Source organism: Cornus florida, unplaced genomic scaffold, assembly GCF_030987335.1.
Source record: "Cornus florida cultivar Cherokee Brave unplaced genomic scaffold, ASM3098733v1 CherokeeBrave_3.0.0_Hap2_Chr08, whole genome shotgun sequence".
Taxonomy (NCBI): Eukaryota; Viridiplantae; Streptophyta; class Magnoliopsida; order Cornales; family Cornaceae; genus Cornus; species Cornus florida.
The window spans coordinates 7,389,038-7,402,684 of NW_026775578.1; the positions used below are offsets into that span (position 1 = coordinate 7,389,038).

Below are 13,647 nucleotides of genomic sequence, written 5' to 3' on the forward strand. Positions count from 1 at the left end.
TGTACGAACTTATGCTGATAGTGTTGGATGTGCATAATTGTCTCTTGCAGCTCCTATAATGCCAGCGTATTGAGGATGTTCAAAATCACAGGTTTTGAAGTTGCAAAGTGAGATTAGATTAGGAGAAATGTTTTATTACAATCATTGTTCAATATGAATCTCTTTCAGCATAAATTCTTATTCACTCCTTAGAATTTGTTAGGAAAATAGTTTTTAATTTTTAAATTCATTCACATTGATTTGAGACTGAAAGAAATTTAGTAAAAATTTACAATCTCAAATCTACAAATCTAGAGTCCAATTCAAGGCCATCAAACATAACAATTTTTCATTGGAGAGAGAATCACCAAACTCCCCAAGGCCAAAATGGAAAACCAAAATGGAAAACTTTGGTTTATGAGATTAGATCATCATACTATAGGGTGCTTCCGTTTATGTTCATAGTCAGTTTTGATTAACACAAGCGGAGCTAGAAATTCAGATCTCCAGTATCGAACTGACATGGTGAGATGAAGTTGGATCAACTGAGTTTGCAGTGAATGACTCGTACCTAGATACACTTCATCTTTGCTCAGTTTATTAATTTATATAAAATCTGTTGATCAATCTACAGACAAAATAGAAGACAAAATCGAAAAATCTGTCCTAACTTCCGCATAAAACCCGAAGCAAAAGCCCTTTATAAGGAAGCACATTAAAAAAGGACAAAAGCATCAAAAAAAGATAAAAGGGCATAAAAGACCACTAGAATAGGCAAAAGCGAAAAAAGGTAACTCAAAACTCATTGTAAAGCCTGGTGAAACCAAGAGGAAGGTACAGCAGACGGAATAAATTGCTCATCTTTGTGGTTTCTTTCTCCACTCGGTGCGACCCCTGTTTATTTCTTGACCATCATGAGACAATCTCAACAAGTGCAAGAACTCACAGCAGTCTTGTTTGTCTTTAGTTGCACGGGGAGATCCATTAGTTCCTTGAAGCTGTAAAACTGCAGCATCTAGTTCTGGATTTGTAAGGGAGTCAACTACATCATCATGTTGGCATTCACGCCTGTAATCTAAGGTGATAGTTTGTAGTTCATGGGTGTCGATGATTTCTTGAGGCATACTCTGTCAAGAGAGAATTCATTACTGTTAGATGGAAAACTGAAACTAAGAGCCACAATCGGATATTTATGAGCAGTAAACTAGGGTGGTATATTCCAACCCTAGTCTATTTCCTCCATATGATGCAACCTGCTGTCACAGTTTGAGAGAGAAAGAGAGTACCCTACAGTTATTCCATTCATGGTTTTTTGAGTCTTCAGATTACTTTGCGCCAAATTATACCAAATGTCATGTCTATATCACCCAACGGGAGAAGGCTTGATAGACACTAGATAATATATGATTTCTCATTTTTGGGTTTTTATTCCTTTAATGAATAGCAGGACGTTATAAACCCGAAAACGTTCCTTCTCCTGAAGTAACAATCAAGACAGTTCGTTTGCCAATAGGCCATTAGCCAAATGGTTAACCACTCCTCCCCCAAAGGGGAGGTGAGGGGTTCGAGCTCCATAGTGGGTCCAACCAAAAAATAAAAAAATTCAAGTCAGTTTTTAATAAACCTAAGAAAGTGTTAAACATGCTTTCCAGTTTTCATGCCCCCGAAAGGGAAAATTTTAGTCCTTGACAGAAGAACCAGCTTCCATCCATGAACTTACGTGGCTGTGTGAGCAATTTTTTATCTTTTGTCTGCAAAAATGCAGACATTAGACACTCTGGAGAAAGATGACCAATATTTAGGTTTACGTGATCTCCTAATCTTTGACCATGAAATGATCATTTCCTAATTTGATAATTCTGGATGATGGTTGATGACGTGTTTATACTTTATAGTGCTTAACCCCTTTCTAAAAGTGTCAAATTATATTTAATCAGGAAAGGGAGATTCTGTATTAAAACAATGAGATCAACACATACTAAAATGAAGGGGAAGTGCATTTCTACCAACCTCCAGAACCCATCCAATGTACGTGACGTTGTTGACGTGCTGGTTCATGTCCAGATCAGCTCTTCTTGGCTGTAAATTTAAAAGCGTGCTGAGAATTTAAAGAACTTGGGTGGAAACCGTGGAATATAGATAAAACCAAATGATCGTACCACCAGTCCCAGCCTGGAATACTGAGCTGGATCCTCCAGCTTTGATATCTTCCTCACACTGCTATTGTTCGCCTCAGGAAATGCTAATCTAGAAGCAAAAACAAAACCGATCAAATACACAAAGCTATATTCATCCAAATCATTGTTTCAGAGAGAACATGAATAATTAGATAGTTTGGACTTCTGACAGTAGGAAGTTGGCGATAATCCACTTTCCATATTTTACAATTTCAAGTGATTTTTTAGTGGATCCTGTAACCTGTAAAGTGTATACCCTATAAACTAGGTTTATTTACCATCATTACAAACCTTGAGGAATCCCATCTAGCATTGTGTTTCATACTGAAGAAAAATTCAGTCACAAGAACTTCATCAGGCATAAAAATTCCAATTCTAAATTGTCTGCCCCTTAAAGAAGATATCATGTATTGCATTGTTGTTGGGGAAAAATAAAAGAAGATTCTGTAACATTGTTAAAGATAATGAAATGGAATGGGATTTTTGGGAAATATAGCATTACAGAGTAGTATTATATGGAGGCATGCAGCAAGAAGAATGAGGTAGCACCGAGGAAAAATGACGTGTCATCCAAGAAAATTCAGATGTGTGCCATGAAGAAGAACAATTTGATCAGTAGGAAGAAACACTCTTGGTCAAGCTGGGGCAAGGAAATTATGCAGTTAGTTCCAAGTAGTTGGGACAGAGGTCTTTCTTGAGTTGAGTGGGCCTGAAATAATTCTACAATTTGAAAATTCTAAAAATAATATTCAAGTACAATCACATATTATATTTTAGATATTTCCAAAGTTGATATGTAGTAATGACGGATAGCTGCTTCATTGAACAATTAGAAATATTTTCAAATTGAAAAAGGGAACCCCTATTCTATGGACTGACCAATAAAATCTGAAAAGGGAAATCCTCTCTAAGAGCTACTGGCACCTAACCAAGCCCATGGGAATAACGATAATAACATTACTACAACTTTAGAAGTACAAGGTCAGTGTTATTAGAAGATTTTAAACTTCTTCTAAATGCATAAAATGGCAAGGAGAGTTATCAAGATTGGAATAGCAACGAACCGGAACAGAAAACACAGCCAGTGATTCTTAACCACAAACCATTTCCACCATATACCTAGATGAGCGAAGGACTTTCTGTATATTGAGATGAGCTAAGCAGCTTAAATAATCAGGTTTATTGTAGGCAGGTAAACACTCGATTGAGTTCCCATCAGTTTGAAAATTACTGTACAAGATTGGAATAGCAACGAACCGGAACAGAAAACATAGCCAGTGATTCTTAACCAGAAAACCATTTCCACCATATACCTAGATGAGTGAAGGACTTTCTGTATATTGAGATGAGCTAAAGAGCTTAAATAATCAGGTTTATTGTAGGCAATAGACACTAGATTGAGTTCCCATCAGTTTGAAAATTTCTGTACACACTCCCCAAATTCCAAGATAATCCCACAAGGCGAGACTCCGACTAGAAGCCAAATAGAAGTATCGATAACATGGAGTACCTTAACTGTCTGTATATGTGTAATGTTTGTTTACATTTCATTACAATTCACCAGTGCAGCACAATTGTTTTTTCAATATATCATCTACAAACATATATTACAGAGAAATTTAGATTATTATCTAGACAAATTTTTATTTTCACAGTTAAGTAATCCATTTGATAACAACTAATCATTTACTAGGTTCATTTGGTCTTGCCTCGTATTTAAAACCACTATCCTACAATTTCAATGTTTGAGATTCTATTCACCAGGGGAGGGGGACTTTTGAGTTGATTCTTTTATGTTATGCAACATTTCAGTTCTTATTAACCAGAAGAACACACATAATTGGAGTTTAATGTTTCATTTGAAGTTGAAGATGTACAGCTACAAGCTTGCTATACCCTGTAAAGATTGTGAATCTAAATCTTGCCATGCCTAGAAAAGACCGTGAATCTATCCATGGCTAAAATGATCAGTAAGTAGCTTAATTTTTCCTAAACCTCAACATGGAGTACATCATCAAGGTATTCTCAATAATTTTATGCTACTTTATGCTGTCCATATTCAATCCCCTAAATATTGAAGTGGCGAGCACAAGGCCTTGAATAAGTAGGTCAAGGGAGGGGCTAAGAATGACTATAATTTTATTATCTCGTAGAATTTAATCATAACCAACTCAGTTTCACTTATGCTTGACACTTCAAACATATACAAAGGCATCCAAAGAATAATGAACTAGATAGTGAGGGCTACAGGGAAAAACAGCTTACCTGGGTTCTATTGGACAGAATATTAAATATTCATCTCGGACATCATCATTGACTCTCTGAAGTCGTCTAGTATCTTCATTCATCATCACCCACTTGCTGCGATTAAAAATTATAAATGGTTTAATTTGTATACACAGATAAACTAAGGAAAAAAGAAAATTAGATGTAAAGTAAAATATGTGCAGTTAATCTGAAACATAGGAAAGAAGCTGCAGCCAACATAGATTGCTTCAAGATGGTTATTGACACAAGGAAGGAATTTCAAATCATTGTATTGAAATTTGGAAAGGACTATGTTCAAATCAAATAAGTATGATAAAGGGAGAAGGAGGGGGTGGGGGTGGAAGGCTTTGTAGGAGAAACATAGAAAACCACCACAATTCACAAACTTATATTGTACAGTTATATGGATTTCCTCCAGATTTTTTAGAAGAAAGTAACTGAATAGCACTTATATTGTACACTTATATTGTCTAGTCTTTATAAATAATTGCATTTAACCGCAGTTGAAAGTATACCCCACCCCAAAAAAAAAAAAAAATGATGCTTCTACAACTTCTTAAACTCTATGGTTTAAGAAGACAAAATGCCCCTTGCAGAAAACAGAGCCCGAAAAAAATCTTTTCCCCTCCCATTTCCACAATCTTCCTCTCATCCTCAACTCCATGCCGCTGTTGACTTGTCACCACTGCCAACAACTATTCCAGCAATAGTGACATCACCAGCGAATGTCTATATCATTCTCTATTTCCTATCCTTTACATAACACCATTATGAATATTGCCTGATCAGGATGAGGATGAGGGGAAGACAACAACCATCACCATTATTCCACTCACTGATGACCTACCAATTCCTCCATCATTGCCATTGTACACCACCTAACTGATAAAGAGTATTGCACACACTGTTCATATCATGCTCATCCTGGATCATCAAATCACTATATACATGAGAAGTCATACTTTACTGAGGTGATGCTATTGGTGTATTTGTAGAATGAATATAGAAAGTAAAGGTGCCTATGGAGGAGTTGAGATGTTACTAACGAAGTTATTGGAAGAGGGGAGTGAGAGAGATAACAGTTGCAGTGCCCACACAATGGCGTAAAGATGGCGTTCTTAAGTCCACCAGCAAGGAAGGATTAGTGAGAAATGGAAGCTACTTTTTGAATAAATTCTTTTGATTTCAAGGGGGCACATAAGTCTTTTCAAATTTTAAGCTTTAAAGATGCCATAGAAAAATCAACCTGGAAGTTCAGTTTTTTTTTACAATAGTTTTATGTTCTCAGACAACTTGAAAAGCAAAAAAAGTTCAAAAGTTTGTTTATTGACATTTTTCTGAAAATTGTTCTTAAGAAGAAGACCCAAAATCAGATTCATGAAAACAGGTCCCAAATGTTTCTTTGGCAATATAATCATCCTCGATGGCTAGTTCAACAAAGCGAAAGAGTAATGCGTTCCCAGTTTATTAAATCTTGCCGCTGCTATGTAGAACTGGTTGCTGAGTTTCAATTTCTTTCAAAATCAGTTCCCTCGTTGAATGCTTAATTCCAACATCTTTTTTTACAAAAACTAGATCCACTCTCTCACAGCCCCTTTCAACTTTTTTTTTTTCAAACGATTAAAAGAAAGAATAAACTTGAGCATTTCCTTGCCAAGTCAATTAACCCCTATCCGAAAATGGCTTCTTCATTTTTTTTTAATAAGTAAATGTTTTCTGACTTCATGTTTCTAGAAACACATCCTTCCTCAGGCCTACGTGATCACCTAGTCTGGAATTCTCAATCACCATCGAATTTGTTGAGGGTTTTATCAAACCCCATACAATCATAACTTTTCTTACTATTTGAACCCGTCTTTTTTCAGTCTTCCTATTTTTCTAAGATGATTCTCAATGTCTGTGACTCTTCCTCAATAATGTAAGCCAGTTGTCTTTGTGCTGCATAACTAAATATCCCCACTTCAATAATATACTCGTAGTTCGGACTATGTTAAGTACCACAACTCCTATTAAACCACATATTATCAAGTCTTTTCCTTGCTTTCAGAACCCATATTACCTTTTCTCTTCCTATTATCTTAACATAACAAAGCCTACATAACCAAAAATCCCTTCATGGTATCGTCCTTTATATACGTCCAAGCCTCAATAGGAAGACCATTTGGCAATGAATTTGCGCAGATTTTTTAACATCATTCTTAAGGAGAGTTCAGTGTGGCGTGTAGCCGTTGGAGTATGTTCCCAGGGCTTTTCTGAAGTGATATACAGCTTTGCAAACATTGGCAGAAAGTTGTCTTGGGTAAACTAAGTCCTGTCAATGAAGTTCAGGTCATTTATTATCATGAACATGCTAATTTGCTGTGATAATCAATTACTTGGGGACAATAATCATATACTTGTTGACAATTTGACAATAATTATATACTTGCTGTTGACAAATTGTTAATACCAAGTGTGGTATTAATTCTTTTGGTTAGGGGAAAAAATTTGAAGTTTAAATTGGCAAACAATGGAAATTGAACATGTAATCTATTCTTTGATTGGGCTAATTTCTGAGAAGCCCCCGTCCCACCAATCCTATCCAACCCGGTATTATATAGTTCGGATTGGTTTGGTTTTGACACATCGGATTGGTTCGGTTTTGATGCTCACATCGGTTCGGTTTGGTTCGGTTCATTTTTTATGGAACCGTTTGGGCAGAGTGGTTCTGGTTATGGTTCTATAGGTAAACCAAACCAATCCGATCTTTGTACACCCCTAATTATTAAATGCCACTCATACCACATATGAAATCTGGTTCAATTTTGATACATATGGACGTCTACAAGACACAATATATATTAAAATCAGTTCTAAGTCTGCAAAATCTTCTTCTTCTTCGAGTTTAACTGTGAGGAACAGAACACAAGAATAGATAAAACACACCTTGTAGCCCTCCCAATGACCTCACCAGTGGCATAATCTTTGAGAATCCAATCACGTCTGGTCCCAATCCTTCCTTCACCTTGGCACCATGTCTCTATTTCAACCACATCACTCCTGTCCGAATATCAATGTATGAAAGGTAAATAAGAATTTCAAACCCAAAATTTTTTATTATCAATGTCATATCAGGAATCAAAAATTTCACCAAGCTGGATATTTGTAGATTTCGATGTGCATGCGAGCAGTCACCCATATGAGATGCAGTTTTCTCATCGTGTGAGTTGTTGCAAAACCATCTGTTGAAAATCCAACACTCTGAGCATGGTTGCATCCTACCTCCTACATTTTGAATTTCCCACAAAAGTTAATGACTGAAGCAAAAAAAATGAAAAAGGGGCATGAATGGTGCAAAAGATCCAATAAACGATTTGCCCAAAATCAACAGTAGCACACTGAAGAAAACTCTAAATTTACAATCGATAGCGATTGCAGCAGAATTTGTCATTATAAACATGCAAGAAACCAAGAAATTATCAGAATGAGACAAATAACCTCCAGTAAACAACAAAACCGCATCTGACAGAGTAATAGAAAACAAACAAAATTTCAAAGTGAATCAACAATACCAAAAGAAACAAAAAAGGTTTGTTAAGCCAACAAACAGCAAAACCACATGACCTAAAGGATGAGAATTTGCTAAAAAACAACAATTTGCCGAAGAAAAATATCTTTATTAAGAACACATACCACATAATTCAAATTAACACATGCAATGCGATTGAGAAAAAGAACGCCAATAAATCTGGCGAACATTTTATAATTAAAAAAAGAAAAATTGAAGTTCAAACACTTGCAATTGCTAGAAAGAGAGAGACAGAAATGCCAAAGGAGAGATTACCTGCAAAAGATTGGCAATGGTTTCAACAGTGGCAGTTTTGTTAATCCCAACCTCATAACACCTCACTATGAACCTCTCCTTATAAGAAAGGCCGTCCTCCGTCAAGCTCCCCAACCGGAGCCGGTCCGCCAGGCTCTTCTCCAGAACGATCGGCCGTTCGGTCCCGACGGCGAGAATCGGAGCTCTGCTGTGAGAAGAAGAAGAAGAAGAAGAGGAGGAACGGCAGGACACGACGACCTTTGGTCGGCGAATTGAGAGGGGGTTACAAGTGCCAACAAAGCGGGAGTGGTTTAGGGCTCGAATGTGATCTCTCGCCGCATTACAAGGTGAAGGTCCCCTCAACATCTTCTCCTTCTTCTTCTCTGTTTCTCTCTCTACTCTCTCTCTCTACAACCACACAGAGAAGAGAAATCTGTGTTTGTAAAGAAAGCCCCCCCTTCTATCAACGAACACTTTCTGAGTCGATGGGACCGAGGGTGTGAACAACAACGAAGTTGCCACCTCTTTTGCACAGTATTTGCGATCTTGCCATTTCTAGTTAGTTTTAGATGTTGACTATATTGCGTGGGGAAGACCATCACGTAACACGTCCGGACTACGAATCCAAGTGGAGTCTGACCTCTGTTAACGTGGCAATGAACAACTTTAATTACCGACTTTTCTTGTTCTCCTTTTCCCATTATTATTATTATTATTTTTTTTGAAAAAAAAAAGAAGATATTTGTGGTGCTAGTGGACCAATTAATTTCCATTCATTGCCTCAAAATTAGTTGAGAGTCCTTGTCAAAACTTTAATTTATAGTATATTAAGGTAAATAATTATGTTTAAAATTTCTTACCACATATCTCTTATTATTTGTGTGTGTGAGAGAAAAACATTTAAAAAGAAATTTTATGATGTGTCTTGTTAATTTATTTTGAATTTTAATTTTATCAGAATAATTAACGAATTAGTGAACCGACGGTATCAAATTCAACTTTCCTTCCAGCCTTAGCAAAGGGGACGTGTGTTAGTGAGTTTTTTTACCTTTCATTTGTACGATTCATACACTACTTTAATCCGATCACTTTTTTCTTTTGACAGAGGAGGGAGTATAACAAATATTAGTGGTGATTTTGCTACCTTAAAGTTTAGGATTTAGGCTAATACATCTGGTGGCATTGAATGAATATGGGATTGAATGGCAGACATAAAAGTAAAAGAGTAGTGGACGAAGTTGACGAACTAGGAAGGAAATGCTTTCATTCTCTCTGGTCTTCATCAACATCAGTTGTCAAAATAGAAATCACCTTTAATCTGTGTGGAAGTGATGTGATAGTGACGTGGCTGAATGCAATAGCTGCAATTTTCTTGTTTTTAATATGTGTGTGTATATATATATATTTTATTGTATACGACGTTCTATCTTTTAAAATATGAAATTAGTAATTTGAGTAAATGAAAATGGATTTATATTATCTATCATTTCTCATTAAAGGTTTTAATTTGTAATTTTGAAAATAATTTTTTAAAATTAAAAAAATAGAGAATAATTTTTAAAGAATTATAAAAAACGTTATCTGAAAATAGATATTTGTAAAACTTAATTTTCAGAAAATTGAACTAAATTAATTTTTTGAATAATTTTTTATTTTTACTTTTTTGATAATAAAAAATTATTTTCATAATTACAAACTAAGCAATACTTGCATGACATACTACCATTCCATTATTCTTCTCTCTCGTTAATTTCCTCCACCATAATTTCTTCCTCCTACCTACCCATGCTGGCAGTACAAGCCGCTATATCAACACCGCCAATTAATGGAATTTAGGCGTTCCATCAGTTTTCACAACCTTCTGTTCCCCCACCCACCTAGGCTGTCCGAACCACTCACATGAAGCCGGTGTATAAATTGGTTAAATGGAATGCGATGAGCCCCATTACACTTGTTTGCTACTGTCTTTTCATATTCATTTGGATCTAGACATGAAATATCTTTTTGTTCTTTATAAATTTTAGATAAATCACAGTACATAATAGGAATCAGAATTATACCATTTGGACTAATATTATTAATATTATTATTTTTTTTTGGATTCTTTCTGCATTGCTTTTCCATCTTTTCCCTACCAACTTGAGGAAAAACAAAGAGGCCACTCGTATGGAAACTTTTACCTCAACACACACACACACACATATATATATATTGGATATACATACAAAAGGTCACTAAATTAACATGAATATATTTATACACCCACACATAGATTGTATCACCATGCAAGTCAAATATAGCTCACTCTGTACAACAGGCATGTGGCATAGCACTACAAGACTCTTACTTTTTAAAGGGAGGTCAGGAGTTCGAACTCCAATAAAAACAGTGTGTGTGAGTCCCAACTGAAAAAAATATATATATACATAGCTCACTTTGAACCCCAGATGCATCATGGTCAAGCCCAGCTCAAAACTATTAATTGCTATTAATTGTTACCAATGCAAACAATGCCAATCCATGAATATTACCCGTTGATTGCTCCATCTCCAGCTTTTTCCATTGTCTTATTCTAGATCCGTCGACGTAACAAAATCTTAATGGTATTACAAATCCACAAGCCAAGAACATATCACAGACACTGCAAGCTGTCATATGGTATCTGACGTTTCCAAGGTAATAACCAATAAGGAAGACCGGACGGAACTTGTTAGAAAAGGCTTACTATTATTGAACCGATATAATAAAATAGTAAGTATCGGAGTTTAGAGGTGCGTAATCGCTTTTTGAATATAGTTGAAGTCTCTCTCACCTGCATTAGAAGCCAAATGACAACACTATCTCCGAGATTCAACTAAGCCCAAATATCAAATTTATATGTTTACGAAGGTTGCACTTCTCTTCATAAACAACTGAAAATATAAAACTCACACACTCAAACTCAATAGTTTGAAAACATTTTTTCAAATCTCTTTTTTTCTCTTACTTGTATTGAGAATATGTCCTTAGGCTATGTAAATTTATATTAGCATAAGTTGGGATATAATAAATTAGTATTAATGAAGTTATATTTAATTTTTCTCTTAAATAACACATAAGTTAAAAGTTAAGGTAAGTTAATATATCATGTATATAAAACTTTATTTATAGTTGTAGACAGTAAAATTTTAAGGACTTTTGTTTGGACAAATTGACTTATCAAATATGGGTCTAATGTTTAATTAAGTTATTTAATTGGCCCAAATTTGGTCCACTTAAATTATTTAATTAGCCTAGTCCAAATGATTAAATGGAAAGATCATTATTCCTAATAAAATATATTTGGAATAATTATTTTTAAGGATAATTATCCTAATATAACCGACCGGCCCAGTTATGATTTTTTTCTTATCGGGAGAGGACACGTGTCATCATCCTATTAATCCAAGAAACCTATAAATAGAGGTCTGAATGAAGGAGGAAAGGGTATATAAATTCAGAGTCCATAAATCTAGAGACTCAGAAATCCAGAAGGTTCAGAAATTGAGAGAATTAGAAATCCAGAGGACTAGAAATTCAGAGAGCAAACCTGAAGGCGAAGAATACCAAATACATCAAAAGTCGTGCCATTCGTCACCAAATTCAACAAATTCTCTCTTCTCTGAAGACGAAGAATAACAAACACATCAAAAGACGTGCTGTTCTTCCTCAAATTCAACAAAGGACACAAATTCAGAATTCAGAAGTTCAGAAATTCAGAAATTCAGACACAAATTCAGAATTCAGAAGTCCATAAATTCAGAATTCAGAAATCCAGAATTTTAGAGAGAAATACAGAAACTTTGCCCCAACATCCAAACCCAAAGACGAAGAACACCAAGCACATCAAATCGTGCCGTTCTTCATCCAAATTCCAAGTGATTCAAGCTCAAGCTCGTGCAGCCCTTGGATCCAACCAACCAAAAAAATGAGATCGAATCAGAGGACTATCTTCTTTGTAAATAATATTATTACATAGGATTGTACTCAAATTTTCCAAATTAATAAAATATTCTATTTAATCCCAATTTATACACACAAATTTTGTAAGTTTGCAAATAGAAACAAAATTGGGAGCAAATAGAATATTTTATTAATTTAGAAAATTTGAGTACAATCCTCTGTAATAATATTCTTTACAAAGAAGACGGTCCTCTGATTCGATCTCCTTTTTTTGGTTGGTTGGATCCAAGGGCTGCACGAGCTTGAGCTTGAATCATTTGGAATTTGGATGAAGAACGACACAATTTGATGTGCTTGTTGTTAATCACCGTAGAATTTGATGAAGAATGGCACGATTTGATGTGCTTGTTGTTGATCACCGTGGAATTTGATGAAGAACGGCACGATTTGATGTGTTTGGTGTTCTTCATCTTTGGGTTTGGATGTTGAGGCAGAGTTTCTGTATTTCTCTCTGGAATTCTGGATTTCTAAATTCTGAATTTGTGTTTGAATTTATAAACTTCTGAATTCTGAATTTGTTTCTGAATTTCTGAACTTCTGAATTTTGAATTTGTGTCTTTTGTTGAATTTGAGGAAAAACGGCATGTCTTTGGATGTGCTTGTTGTTCTTCGTCTTCAGAGAGGAGAGAATTTGTTGAATTTGGTGAAGAATGATACAACTTTGGATGTGCTTGGTATTTTTCTCCTTTAGGTTTGCCCTCTGGATTTGTGATTCTCTCAATTTCTGGACCTTCTGGATTTCTGAGTCTCTGAATTTCTGAACTCTGAATTTGTGCACCCATGTCCTCTCCTGATAAGGAAAAAAATCATAACTGGGCCGGGCTGGTTATATTATGATAATTATCCTTAAAAATAATTATTCTAAATATATTTTATTAGAAATAATGATCTTTCCATTTAATCATTTGAGCTGGGCTAATTAAATAATTTAAGTGGACCAAATTTGGGCCAATTAAATAACTTAATTAAACATTAAACCCATATTTGATAGGTCAATTTGTCCAAACAAAAGTCCTTTAAATTTTATTGTCTACAATAGTTTACTAAAATATCATTAAGACATTAGTTAGAGTTTTAGTAAATTAATGGCTAATTAATTTGAAAATCGTAACTCCAACAATCCAACATGGCCAAAGAACAAACCCACACGCTATTGTTCTTGGCAGCTAACTTCTCTTTTTGAGATATATATCGGGAAAATAATAATAATAAAAAAAATTAATAAAAAATACTTTTCTTCAAAAAATGAGCGATGATGAGACTGTCTATACTATGTGTGTGTATATTATATATATATTTGTTTCCTTCAGCAACCTTTTTCTATCTTTTTCCATACTAAGTTGACACAGCAAAACAAAAAGGCCAATGGAAACTTTTCTTCAGGTAAATACATTTGAACGGAGACTTTCACCTCCGATAAATATTTACATGGTCCGGTAA

General features: G+C 35.1%; 1 protein-coding gene across 1 annotated transcript; it reads right to left on the reverse strand.

Annotated features, from left to right (window-relative positions):
• Window positions 1-555: 555 nt before the first annotated feature.
• LOC132269154 (oleoyl-acyl carrier protein thioesterase, chloroplastic-like) lies at window positions 556-8,682 on the reverse strand. Its single transcript, XM_059770236.1, has 7 exons — window positions 8,248-8,682; window positions 7,555-7,688; window positions 7,350-7,463; window positions 4,422-4,517; window positions 2,139-2,226; window positions 1,990-2,058; window positions 556-1,106 (listed from the first exon to the last, which is right to left on the reverse strand). Exons 1-7 carry the CDS (start codon window positions 8,590-8,592, stop codon window positions 837-839), a joined length of 1,116 nt encoding a protein of 371 aa, XP_059626219.1. The 5' UTR covers window positions 8,593-8,682; the 3' UTR covers window positions 556-836.
• Window positions 8,683-13,647: the final 4,965 nt, after the last annotated feature.

Bases quoted from the DNA above. Each gene is read 5' to 3' on its own strand.
- LOC132269154 (XM_059770236.1), bottom strand. From the start codon at position 8,592: ATGTTGAGGGGACCTTCACCTTGTAATGCGGCGAGAGATCACATTCGA. The intron at 2,059-2,138 runs GTACGATCATTT...TTAAATTTACAG, and splicing joins ATTCCAGGCTGGGACTGGTG to CCAAGAAGAGCTGATCTGGA. The intron at 1,107-1,989 runs GTTGGTAGAAAT...CTCTCTTGACAG, and splicing joins ACATTGGATGGGTTCTGGAG to AGTATGCCTCAAGAAATCAT.